This window comes from Denticeps clupeoides, unplaced genomic scaffold, assembly GCF_900700375.1.
Source record: "Denticeps clupeoides unplaced genomic scaffold, fDenClu1.1, whole genome shotgun sequence".
Classification (NCBI taxonomy): Eukaryota; Metazoa; Chordata; class Actinopteri; order Clupeiformes; family Denticipitidae; genus Denticeps; species Denticeps clupeoides.
In genome coordinates, this window is record NW_021630058.1 from 567,578 (window position 1) to 580,344 (window position 12,767).

The 12,767-nt window shown below is 47.2% G+C and overlaps 1 protein-coding gene across 1 annotated transcript; it reads left to right on the top strand.

Annotated features, from left to right (window-relative positions):
• The first annotated feature begins 3,741 nt into the window (after positions 1 to 3,741).
• LOC114781719 (zinc transporter ZIP13-like) lies at positions 3,742 to 12,453 on the top strand. Its single transcript, XM_028968092.1, has 10 exons — positions 3,742 to 3,830; positions 5,202 to 5,570; positions 6,699 to 6,806; positions 6,886 to 7,004; positions 9,596 to 9,664; positions 10,009 to 10,098; positions 10,943 to 10,993; positions 11,304 to 11,436; positions 11,510 to 11,609; positions 11,687 to 12,453. Exons 2-10 carry the CDS (start codon positions 5,246 to 5,248, stop codon positions 11,760 to 11,762), a joined length of 1,071 nt encoding a protein of 356 aa, XP_028823925.1. The 5' UTR covers positions 3,742 to 3,830; positions 5,202 to 5,245; the 3' UTR covers positions 11,763 to 12,453.
• Positions 12,454 to 12,767: the final 314 nt, after the last annotated feature.

Here is a 12,767-nt window from a genome sequence, read left to right on the forward strand (position 1 = left end):
CCGATTTGACTTCATCTTTCTGTACGTGTTGCTCAAGCTGACTGCGTGAATCAGTATTTTCTGTATTTTTGTCCGTGGGTTCTTATTAACCCCCTCCTGCCCAGATGGTAAAACGGCTCTGTTACTGGGCCAGGGCTGGTCAGTAAATTCTCTGGACCGTCCAGCCCCTGTGCTGAGTAGACTAAGCGGTTATGGAGGGTTATAGAGAGTATTGGGATTATTGGAGTCACATCAAAGTCAGGATTGTTCCTGAGCTGGACCCATCAGCAGCTGAGAACGTCATACTTGTCACAGCATGTGCAGCACGATGCCAAGATGTTCACACAAGTGAGAACAGAAGTCGACCACGCCCGTCTGTGACATTTTATATGTCTGTTTCCATAAATCATGTCCTTCATCTCCATGTACATAAATATAAATTCTGTATATTGCACTTAACTTCTCATTTCATCAGAACACTCGCCCACTCCTGAGCCAAATGTAAGCATGGGACAAGCAAATATAGGATGCAATGCATTTTGGGAAATGGAGAAGTGAACCCTTTCTTCAGTACAAAGCACAACAGTCTTGCCGAACAAAGGCCGCTGCCTCCAATCAGACGTGTGTGACTTCAAATCAAATCCTGTTCCAAATGTCACTGAGAAGCACAGGACTTCTGCTCAGAGCCACGGCATGTCCAGCATTGTGGGCTTTCTGAGAACCGCGCTGTTGTTCTTCAAACTATTCTCAGAAGTGGCTGTAACAAGACGCACGCTGCTAGAACATTCTCCAAAATTTCCAACAAAGATTCAGTAGGAAACCTTTACTGAATCAATCATTTATTAGTAAGACACCATTTCAGTGGAGTTTGTAATCAACACGGTTTTATATGTCCAAGCTTGTCCATTGCTGGTAGAAATAATAATTACAGTTTTCTGGGGCGGAATGATGGTACAACATACAACATTTTTAACCATATAAAAACAGCCGAAATTATTTCAGAATTATACATACACATTTGGCCTGAACACAAGGCAGAACAACGATGAGAAGGTCCTGCGCAAGTCAGTATCTTGAGATCACAACTTACATCCTACATTTACATTTACAGTATTTACCAGACGCCCTTATTCAGAGCGACTTACAGTCAGTAGTTACAGGGACAGTCCCCCCCTGGAGACACTCAGGGTTAAGTGTCCTGCTCAGGGACACGATTTGACAATGCGCAGCGGGCTCCTGTAACAGTACGGGCTCCCTTTAGAAGATATTCTCCTGATTACAGTAATGATGGAATCTGTGATACGGTATCTAGCAACGGGTTCGCTCAAACCAACCAAATCAGTAAAAAGATATGGAGACGCCAACTTAAGAAAAGTGTGAAATTACAGGCCCATCACTGCACAGCTGGTCTGATCCGGTTTTTCGGATGTGGTGATGGGGACCCCTGCAGATCAGGTCCTGGAACGGCAGTCATTTTACTCAAGTATGAATAAATACTAATAACACTCAAGTACAAGTAAAAATTATTCATTAAAATATAATTACTCATGTAAGAGAACAAAAGTGTGTAGTTAAAAAAGTACTCAAGTACTGAGGGACTGTTGGATTGTAATATTTCACTTATTTTATGGAAACATTATTGAATTCAAACAGAAAAATGCTAATTCTGGTATTTCCTAATAATATTTATATTCATTACTTATTAAAGTATGATTTGTAGTAAATCTCAGAGTACTAACTATGTTATATATGCTAATTATATGTGTTATTAGATGTGTTAGGGCTGAAATATGAAATAAAACAGCTGAAACGTACAGAAAATGTATAGTGTGTCACCGTGGTTGGCCTGACGGGCCTTGTGATTGACCCCCCAGGTCATGGTTAAATGCAGAGGACCACATTTCTCTGTGTGTACTGGGTGCTGTTGCTGTGGCGTCACGTTTTTCGCGTGACGGGTTCCTGCGTGCGGCCATGTGACTGCGTGGCTACGTCTGATTGGTGATACGGTGTCATGAGATTGTTGTCGGTGAAACATGGTCATGTGTAGATCTACTGGTCAAGTCTGTCAGGCAAGAACAGGCATATAAATGGTTTTAAAAAGTAATGCGTCGAGTGTTGGCCCGTTGTAGCGAAAGTACGAGTGAACTTATTTAAAAAGTAATGTTTTGTAACGCTCTGTCCCTGACCGGAGCCTGTGGTGATCTTGCCGGTTACGTCCTAGAGGCGGGAAACATTTATTTAGTAAAATCAGTACACACACACACACACACACACACCACACCACACAGAGCGTTTACTTGAGGATCAGTCTATACTGGGCTGGAGAGACGTTCCCCCCTGCCCCCTACACCATCTTCCCTCGTAAATCCCCTACAGTAAATTATAACTCGTTTTCTACCCACCTCGGGCCCTGTGTGTCCACTCTTCTCCCCACCCACTGGTCACTAACAGGCCAATGGTCATTCTGGTCATTCTGTTCTCCACTTTAAATTTCATTTGTCATGTAACAGACAATAAAGAAATAAGAACATTTGAAGAAGGGCCCTTTTTGGGATTCAAACTCTGAGTCACTCACTAACTCACTGAGTCACTCACTGAGTCACTTGAGTCAGAACTGCCAAATGGACAGCTGTGATCGCCCCACCCGGCCCGGGGAGCAGTGGGTGGGGTGGCACCCCACATTTGAACCTTGAACCTCCACTTCCTTACCCGCCAGGCCACCACCGCCCAGGAGAGCTAACATGTCTGAGAGCAATTCCAATTCCAATCAGGGCCATTTTCAGAGCTGACTGACACAAGGGAGTCCACTAGGAGGATTCAACTTGGCAGGAAGTTTGTAGTATTGGTGTTATGATGTTTTAATTATTATAAGATGTATTAATGTCTTTGGACAGATGGAGAACTGGAAAGTGCAGTACAGGAGTAAATACAAGTGTTCTGTTCTTACTGAGAACGGCTGGTCAGAGACTTCATCAGAGATGCTCAGAGATCGTGAAGGACCTCAGCCACCCCAACAATGGACTGTTCTCTCTGCTGCGATCATGGAAGCGCTTCCACTCCCTGAAGTCCAACACAGAGGATGAGGAGGAGCTTCTAGGGTAAGCTCGCCTACAAACCATTAAGACCCAGGTTCAAACCCCACTTACTACCATCGTGTCCCTGAGCAGGACACTTAACCCTGAGTGTGTCCAGGGGGGGACTGTCCCTGTAACTACTGACTGTAAGTCAGGATAAGGGCGTCTGGTAAATGCTGTAAATGTAAATGTAGCTTCTTCCCGCAGGTTATATGAACTCTCAACAACCACAACACTTCATAGAACTGTAATACAGTCCAGCACTTTCACTCTCAATCACTTCTGTACTCAATCTCCCCAGAAACCTTGCACAAACTTTTTACTTTTACACCATTTTTTTTTTACTTTTTTAACTTTTTAATTATACTTTGACTTCACTCATTTGCACACCTTCACCCTACCTGTTACACATATTTTATGTTTTATGTTAAAGACATAAAAGTGTAATATTTGGTTATGTTTACAATGTTTGCTAAGCCATTCGCACCAAAACAGTCGCTAAACCATTTCACTGCATATCATACCGTGTATGGACTGTGTATGTGACAAATACAATTTGAATTTGGAAGTACAAGTACAATAATATTCCAATTTAAAGGAACTTTTTAAAAGCGACAGTAAAGGAAGTAACGCGGAAGAGCGCTGCGCAGCGCCACGCGTCACACCGGAAGTACCAGTGCGGCGCTTCCGCTCCGGGGCGGCAGACGTGGAGCCCGGACGGAGAGGAGCTGGATGGCAGGGACACGCCGGAGTCCGACCCGCAGGAATCCGCGCCGGGTAACGTGGCCGCGCAGACTCTGTTTAGGTCGCTGATGGTGACAGTTGTGGCGACAGGAATGTCGTGTTGGTACCAGGATCATGAGGAGGAAACTTGAATCTTTCCTCCATCGCACCAAAACTCAGCGTCAGTCATGAATTGAACTGCAAGGGATTATTTTATGTTTTATCATGTTGAAATCCATTAATTCCATTGCGAGCTTCTTTTTAACCAGAGTACTGATTTGAATCTCATTTTAACAGGAATATAATGTAAAAATATCCACTCTGTTATCTTATGTAAGATGCTGCAGTAGATGATGTTGGACTGATAGGAAACAAATGTAGAATGTGTGTGATCTGGTTTGAGATCTGGTGATCTGGTTCAGCATCGCCGTGCGTCTCAGCTCAGTTCTTGCTGTGTATTGTGATTGTTGAGTGTATTTTGGTATGTAGTTGTGGGTAATGTAGAATGTGTGTGATCTGGTGATCTGGTTGGTGATCTGGTTGGTGATCTGGTTCAGCATCGCCGTGCGTCTCAGCTCAGTTCTTGCTGTGTATTGTGAGTGTTGAGTGTATTTCGGTTTGTAGTTGTGGGTAAATGTAGAATGTGTGTGATCTGGTTGGTGATCTGGTGATCTGGTTCAGCATTGCCGTGCGTCTCAGCTCAGTTCTTGCTGTGTATTGTGATTGTTTGAGTGTATTTTGGTATGTAGTTGTGGGTAAATGTATTAATTGTGTGGATCTGGTGATCTGGTTGGTGATCTGGTGATCTGGTTCAGCATCGGCGTGCGTCTCAGCTCAGTTCTTGCTGTGTATTGTGAGTGTTGAGTGTATTTTGGTATGTAGTTGTGGGTAAATGTAGAATGTGTGTGATCTGGTTGGAGATCTGGTGATCTAGTTCAGCATTGCCGTGCGTCTCAGCTCAGTTCTTGCTGTGTATTGTGATTGTTGAGTGTATTTTGGTATGTAGTTGTGGGTAAATGTATTAATGTGTGTGATCTGGTGATCTGGTTGGTGATCTGGTTCAGCATCGCCGTGCGTCTCAGCTCAGTTCTTGCTGTGTATTGTGAGTGTTGAGTGTATTTTGGTATGTAGTTGTGGGTAAATGTAGAATGTGTGTGATCTGGTGATCTGGTTCAGCATCGCGGTTAAATCAGCAGCCCCATAATCAGAAGGTTACCGGTTCGAATCCCGAACTGCCGAGGTACCCACACACTGCTCCTGTCTTGCCCACTTCTCACTAAGGGTGATGGTTAAATGCTGAGGACACGTTTCATTGTGTCACCGTGTGATGTGCTGCAATGTCTCACAATGACCATCACTTCACTTTCACTTTCATAAGCACGCACATGAGAACTGAACATGGAAAATCTGCCCATGTCTCCCCAGCTCCCTGGTTGCTGCTCCAGACTGCTTTTCAGACCTTGGTACGGATGAGAGCTTCCACCCAGCAGCCCGTTTGGGCTTCGTCCACTCTGGTTGCTGGCGCCGCCCTTCTGGTGGTGGCCTCCGCGGTGTCGTCGGGTGGGAAGAAGATGACGCAGACTGTGGTCGCCCAGGCGACGCCAGCGGCAGCTGGCCCCGGGCCGTGGTGTGTGGAGGAGCTTCTGGGCTTCCGCACGATGACGGAGCTTTTTTCTCGAGGCGACACTGACGTGTGGCTCTGCTCACTGGCCGGCTCCATCGCCGTGGGTCTCAGTGGCATCTTCCCCCTCCTCATCATCCCCATTGAGGCTGGAGCTGCGCTGAAGACTGCGGGTAAGTCTGGTCACAAAAAAGAACCTATACTGAGATTTAGAAAAAAGAAAGAAAGAAAGTGGAGTGATTGTCATTGTGAAACTCTGCAGCACAGCACACGGTAACACAGTGAAACGTGTCCTCTGTATTTAACTATCACCCTTGGTGACAGTGGGCACCATGACAGGCGCCCGGGGAGCAGCGTGTGGGGACGGTACCTGAGTGGCACCGAGGCGGATCGGGATTCGAACCTGCAACCTTCTGATTGCGGGTCCAGTTCCTTGCCCGCTGCCCCATGGTGCACCACAGCTGCTCTGTGTGGTTAGACTCGGTTCCTCCATCATCCTCGTCACTCTGTAGCTGCAGTGTGAGGTGGAGGTCTGGAAATTTCCACGTCTGCTGTTGATTCAGGGTTAATTTAGACTCAGTAGCACGTGAAGGACCTGCTCTAAATTCAGTCCAGCCTTCTCCTTTTGGACCTGACTGTGTCTCAGATGCCTCTGCGGATGTTTGGACGTCAGCTCTGTAGCAGGACAGTCTGGGCGGAGCTTGAGGGCAAGTTGTGTGTGAACCTGCCCTGCGGAATTCGTTCATTCTGTAAAATGACGGAGCAGCTGTGGTTTCTTCTGACACCAGGTCAGGCCTGGTCTACCTTCAGGCTCCTTATCATTCTGCAGTTGTTGTTCTATTGCTTCTGAGAACTGGGATCAGGTGTGAAAGCTGATTGGTCAGTTTCTTCAGCTGCCAGCCACACCCACTGCTCTCATTCTTTTGCTGTATGACGGACGTCCTGAGAGGGGCGCAGTTCTCCCATCGCTCATCCACCTCAGCCCCGCCTGCCCCCTGTAATCCTGCGTGAGGGCGGAGTTTGGTCGTCATGGTGAAGGAATGCTGTTTAGTCTGGAGGCTGCCGCCGTTATACTTTAGTAAGAAATAGATGTACTTTATTTCACTGGAGCTCGATCGGTGGGTTTGTTTACTTCTTTTTGGATTGTAGTAGCGGTTGGAGCCACCAGGGGCCGCAATAAACTTCACCCGTCAGTTGGGGGTCATCGGTCTGATGAAATATTTCAGGGTTTTGATTCATATTGAAACATTTTTAATATGAATAATTTGTGTTTGTTTCTCTGTGTCCTCCATGTCCATCAGATGGCTGTCAGAAGCTGAAGAAGCTGCTGAGCTTCGCGATCGGGGGTCTCCTCGGTGACGTTTTCCTGCACCTGCTCCCTGAGGCCTGGTCACACATCTGCAGCCCTGGTCAGTTCGTCACTTCTGGATTTTAATGCTCTGGGAAGGTCAGATGTGTAAAGAACGTCTTGGTTGAACATGTTGCCAGCTGGAGCGCATGAGCAGCACTACAGGAGCCAGGGATTGTGGGTCATTCTGGGTCTGCTGGCCTTCTTGTTGCTGGAGAAGATGTTTCCAGACGAGGCTCCTTGCAGCACCGGTCCTGCTGTGAGTCTTTTCACGTTCTCTGGAGCTTCCCCACGAATAGGACATGAAGTCTGACAAGACAGCAGACATCCAGGGCCCTTGTTTATCACACATTCTTCTAACGTTTTCTTCTTCGCGTGGAAAAATGTTCTTAAATATCAGAGTCTAGTGGCAGAACAGAGGTACTGCAGCATTGCAAGTCATTTCAAAACCATATATCCTCATGCACCTCCAATTAAATACTGTTCTTCTATTTCTTTGAATTATTCCGGCTTCCGGCTTTTTATTATTCTTTTTTTTCCTGCCTTATTTTCTATATGCAACTCTTCATACAATTTTCAGCGTACATCCATGAAACTTTACACACTTATCCAGCCCATAGCAGTGGAGTGTGCTACTCCTTTTATAAGCAATCTGACATTCCACTTAATTATTATTATTATAATTTTTATAATTATTAATTATTAAAATTTCCCCTTGGACTTCCCCTTGGGCGCTTTTTTTTACGGCCATAACAATTACGACGCTACGAACTTGCAACTTCCCGTACAGAATCCTGGCGAACCTGCAACTTCCCGTACAAAATCGTGCCGAAGTTTCAACTTCCCGTACAGAATCCTGCCGAAGTTTCAACTTCCCGTGCAGAATCGTGCCGAAGTTTCAACCTGCAAGTTCCCATACAGAATCGTGGCGAAGTTTCAACTTCCTGTGCAGAATCGTGGCGAAGTTTCAACTTCCTGTGCAGAATCGCGGCGAAGTTTCAACTTCCCGTGCAGAATCGTGGCGAAGTTGCATACTCAGTTTTCGCATCGGCGAAGTGAACTCCCGGCAGAATCGCGGCGAAGTTGCAACTTCCCGTGCAGAATCGCGGCGAAGTTGCAACTTTCCCAGTGCAGATATTCCCAGTTTGCAATCGCCGGCCGCGAAGTTGCAACCTTCCCGTGCAGGAATCGCGGCGAAGTTGCAACTTTCCCGTGCCGAATCGCGACCCCGACGTTGCAACACTTCCCGTGCAGGAATCGCGGCAGAAGTTGCAACCTTCACGTGCAGCAATCGCGGCGAAGTTTGCAACTTTCCCGTCAGACAGAATTCGCGGCGAAGTTGCAACTTCCCGTGCAGATGAATCGCGGCGAAGTTGCAACTTCCCGTGCAGAATCGCGGCGAAGTTGCAACTTCCCGTGCAGAATCGCGGCGAAGTTGCACCTTCCCCGTGCAGAATCGCAGAATCGCGGCGAAGTCGCAACTTCCCGTGCAGAATCGCGGCGATGTCGCAACTTCCCGTGCAGAATCGCGGCGAAGTCGCAACTTCCCGTGCAGAATCGCGGCGAAGTCGCAACTTCCCGTGCAGAATCGCGGCGAAGTTGGCAACTTCCCGTGCAGAAATCGCGGCGAACTTTGCACCTTCCCGTGCAGAATCGCGGCGAAGTTGCACCTTCCCGTGCAGAATCGCGGCGAAGTTGCACCTTCCCGTGCAGAATCGCGGCGAAGTTGCAACTTCCCGTGCAGAATCGCGGCGAAGTTGCACCTTCCCGTGCAGAATCGCGGCGAAGTTGCACCTTCCCGTGCAGAATCGCGGCGAAGTTGCACCTTCCCGTGCAGAATCGCGGCGAAGTTGCACCTTCCCGTGCAGAATCGCGGCGAAGTTTCAACTTCCCGTGCAGAATCGCGGCGAACCTGCAACTTCCCGTGCAGAATCGTGGTTGAGCCCCTCTTGCAGTGTAACATTGTTCACAAACCTTTTCACAAATCTCTTTAATATAAATTTGATTTCATCCCATAGGATGACTGGTACCGGCAGTGTTAACATTTCACCTGTGGGGGGAGTAGCGAGCAGTCTACCGATTCATAGATTAGTTCCCACAGCCAGTTTTGGGGACGGGGACCGACGGAGCGTCGTTTCCATGTCGGAAGATGCGGCCGATTTAAGCACGAATGCACAAATTCTAAGACCAAGTTTAATGGGACATGCTGGTGAAACCCGACGCTTATATAACTTTTTATCATTTTTGTGGACATCCACAGCTTTACTCAGTTTGCTATTTTACTGTTTTCAGAGAGTAAATTTAATCGGTTTTGGTTCATGTTTCCGGGTTTTCTGCCTCTGCCGATATCCAGAAACCACCACAGCCGAGTGGTTATGTTGCGACTCTTTGACTGGACTCGGCGGTTCTCAAAATCTTTTTCAGTACCTCCTCAGCCAAGAACCCTAACCAGCGTAAAGCAAAAAGGCTTAAAACACATTCATTTTGTGTCTGATTTATTAAACATTTAAAACTAGCAATGTGCAGAACGGTGCTCATTTGTCGTTGTCTCTTTAACAATTTGGAAATACAAACATATTAATAAATTAGTAAAGAAAGAAATTATGATCTTTTAGGATGATAATAAAGAGCTGTTCTCAAACTCGTCATTCTTTTACTGTTAATTATGAATTAACATTTCTTCACAAAAATTAAATCAACTTCATATTAAAACATCTTCTTTAAGGATAAAAATGTACATCTTTGACAGATTTTCATAGTAAATTGAATTTGTAGGTTTGATAAACGAGGGCCCAGGTCTGTTGGTCCGAGTGCTGCTCGTGTAACAGGATCTCTGTCTTTTCCACCCAGTCCAATGGGATCTGCCGTGAAGCGAAATCTGCACTGAGCTCCCGTCTCCCGGCCCCGCCCAAGATCAAGGTGAGGCATGTTGTGTGTGTGTGTGTGTGTGTGTGTGTGTGTGAGTGTGTGTTTGTTACATAGTTATAACAGTACAACATGCAGTGAAAGGCGTCCTGAACCACCATGTTTATGCTGTACGTAGTTATAGAATGAGGAGGGAACAAGACACAGACATGGACGTGTCTGTGGACGCTGCACTGACACCGTATGTAGAAGGAACGGAATGTTCAGTAGAAATGGACTGAAATCGCAGGGTAGTGATGAGATGGTCAGGTGTGGACCTGTCCTGGTCCTGAGGACATGATGCCTCCTGCCTGATCTCAGGTGTTGTTTGAATGATAAAGATCTTGTCTCCCTCGCAGACCAGTGGCTACCTGAACCTGCTGGCGAACTGCATCGACAACTTCACCCACGGCCTGGCGGTGGCCGGTAGTTTCCTGGTGAGCAGGAAGGTGAGTGAAGCCGGGCGTGGTCTGGACATGGCGTCGGTCCCGCCTGGGCGTCCTGCCCGCTCCTGCGGCCTGGAGACAGACCCAGGACTGATGTAAGCCGGGATCAGGCGGTCGCCATGTCCGATTATCTAAAAGGGACAGAACGGGCGCTGGCACCGGTGCGGCGTCCTGACCGAGCGCTGAAGGTCGTTTACGGTCCACAACATGTAGAAATGTCTTCAGTAACGTCGAAGCACCGTCCCCACACGCTGCTCCCCGGGCGCCTGTCATGGTGCCCACTGTCACCAAGGGTGACGGTTAAATACAGAGGACACGTTTCACCGAGTCACCGTGTGCTGCGCTGCAGCGTCTCACAATGACAATCACGTCACTTTCAAGATCTGGAGAAAAACCTCCATAAAAGAATCATAGAATTCATCATAAAGCAACTAATACTTCACTTTACTGTGAGGAAATGAAGATTTACTTTTTAAAATAGTTTTTATTTAGCATGAATAGTTTTGATTGTTGCTACGATGCTTATATATATATATATATATATAGAGAGAGAGAGAGAGAGAGAGAGAGAGAGAGAGAGAGAGAGAGAGAGATGTGGGTGTGTGTGTGTGTGTTTGGGTCCAGTTGGAGGAGCATAAGGATAACAGCATGAGTTGAGTGGGAGCTTCAGAGGAAGTGAACTGGGTTTATTATGTACACATGCCTGCACACACACACACACACACACACACACACACAGTCTGATATGTTAAGGCACACACATGCACACACTCACCTCTTGGTTCCTCGTTAGGCCACATTTCCACGGTCACCCGTGTGTGGATGGTGATCTGTGTTCTGTTCTCAGGTCGGGTTCCTCACCACCCTCGCCATCTTGCTGCATGAGATCCCGCACGAGGTGAGTCCGCCCCTCACGTCCGTCAGGCTGGGGATTGGCAGCTTTATATCTTCCCCACGTCTCACTGACACACACACACACACACACACACACACACACACACACACCCTCACACCTAATACAGATGCTTCCACGTTTTCTAGCATAACAGCGCTGACCCACTGAGGCCTGGACTCACCAGACCTCTGGTGGTATCAGCTATGGGTTCTGGTACCAAGCTGCTTTTTGGAGGCCAGATTAAGGACTATAATCCGCGTGGACCAGGGATCTCTGTGGTTCATGTCGACGCCTCCTCTTCCTTCTCCTGTAGGTGGGGGACTTTGCCATCCTGTTGAGGGCGGGGTTTGACCGGTGGAGCGCTGCCCGGATGCAGTTCTGCACGGCGCTGGGCGGAGTCCTGGGGGCCTGCTTCGCCCTGTCTGCCCAGTCTCATCATGGTGCAGGTGAGCGGCTCCACACAGCAGAGCTTCTTCATCCTGCTGCCTTCATGTAACGTGAACGTCTGGTGCTCAACAGAAAACGCCACAGCCTGGATCCTGCCCTTCACCTCGGGGGGGTTCCTCTACATCGCCCTGGTCAACGTCGTCCCTGATCTGCTAGAGGAGACCAACCCCAGGTGACGGCTCCTCACCGTGGACCTCTGGTGTCCTGTCACTGAACAACGAGTCTTCATAAATCCTCTGTGTTTTGCAGACACTCCCTGCTCCAGGTTCTGCTCCTGTGCTGTGGAGTCGCTGTCATGGCTCTGCTCTCTGTCATCATGGACTGAAGCTGAAGCTCCTTCTTACCTTCTTACACTAAAAAGTGCTCCTTCCTGAAACCACGGACCTGAAACGATGGTTTCTGTTACATATGTTTTATTATTTATTCAGCGCTTCCTCCAGCCCCACAGCAGAACAAGCAGAAGGTTGTGACAATCATGCAGGTCAAGCTGGACACTCGTCTTCTGACCAGTGCTGAGCTTCAGTTGATGACCAGGATTTCTGGAACCTTCTAGATGGAGCTACACCCACAAACACATACCCCACAGTGCCTGTTACGTTCCACCGTTACTGATGGAGACAATCACGAAGTTAATACCTCCACACCTTCACCCAGGGTTCACCTGCCTGTTCCCTCCACCAAACCTGCATGAACTGGTTTTCACAAGTGCTCTTCATTTTCTACATTTTAGCCCTTGTGTGCATATAACAAACCAAAAATGATATTGCTAGATGATTTAGCTCCACTTTGTGTAAGAAACTAGTGGAGGACGGTCACTCGCCATCGCACATCTGTCCGAGCTTCTCGCCAGATATAAAAAAACGTCTGATATTCTCTCAGGAAGCAAGAAGGACAGGACGGACCGGACATTTCATGATCTATACGTTAACAGTAACATCACGTAACGTTGTTTTGTAGAAGCTTCAACGTGGATGTATAGCAAATTGTTCTGAAATAAAACGTATTGTTGCAGCGGCTACTTATCAATTCCTGATCAATTCTGGTGGGTCCGCTTTAGTACTCGGTTATTTAGTCATTATATTGAGCTGTAAATGTATTTATTATTAATCGCTGGTATAATATTCAGTTCATTTAAGATCAATATTGAGTCACAACACTTTATTTTTACAAGATCCATTTTTTTGAGTGTTGCTACAGACCAAAACTACGTTGTTGATGTTTTTTTTTTTTTTGGTGGATCTCTTGTGTTACTCTGTTCTCAAGGTACGTTATGTGAGATTCAACCAGAACACCAACAGTAAGCATGTACACAGTCCATCGGTCCCTGGTC

Coding starts and splice junctions, on each gene's coding strand:
- LOC114781719 (XM_028968092.1), top strand. CDS start 5,246: ATGAGAGCTTCCACCCAGCAGCCCGTTTGGGCTTCGTCCACTCTGGTT. Junction 9,665..10,008: donor CGGCCCCGCCCAAGATCAAG/GTGAGGCATGTT, acceptor TCTCCCTCGCAG/ACCAGTGGCTACCTGAACCT. Junction 10,099..10,942: donor GTTTCCTGGTGAGCAGGAAG/GTGAGTGAAGCC, acceptor TTCTGTTCTCAG/GTCGGGTTCCTCACCACCCT.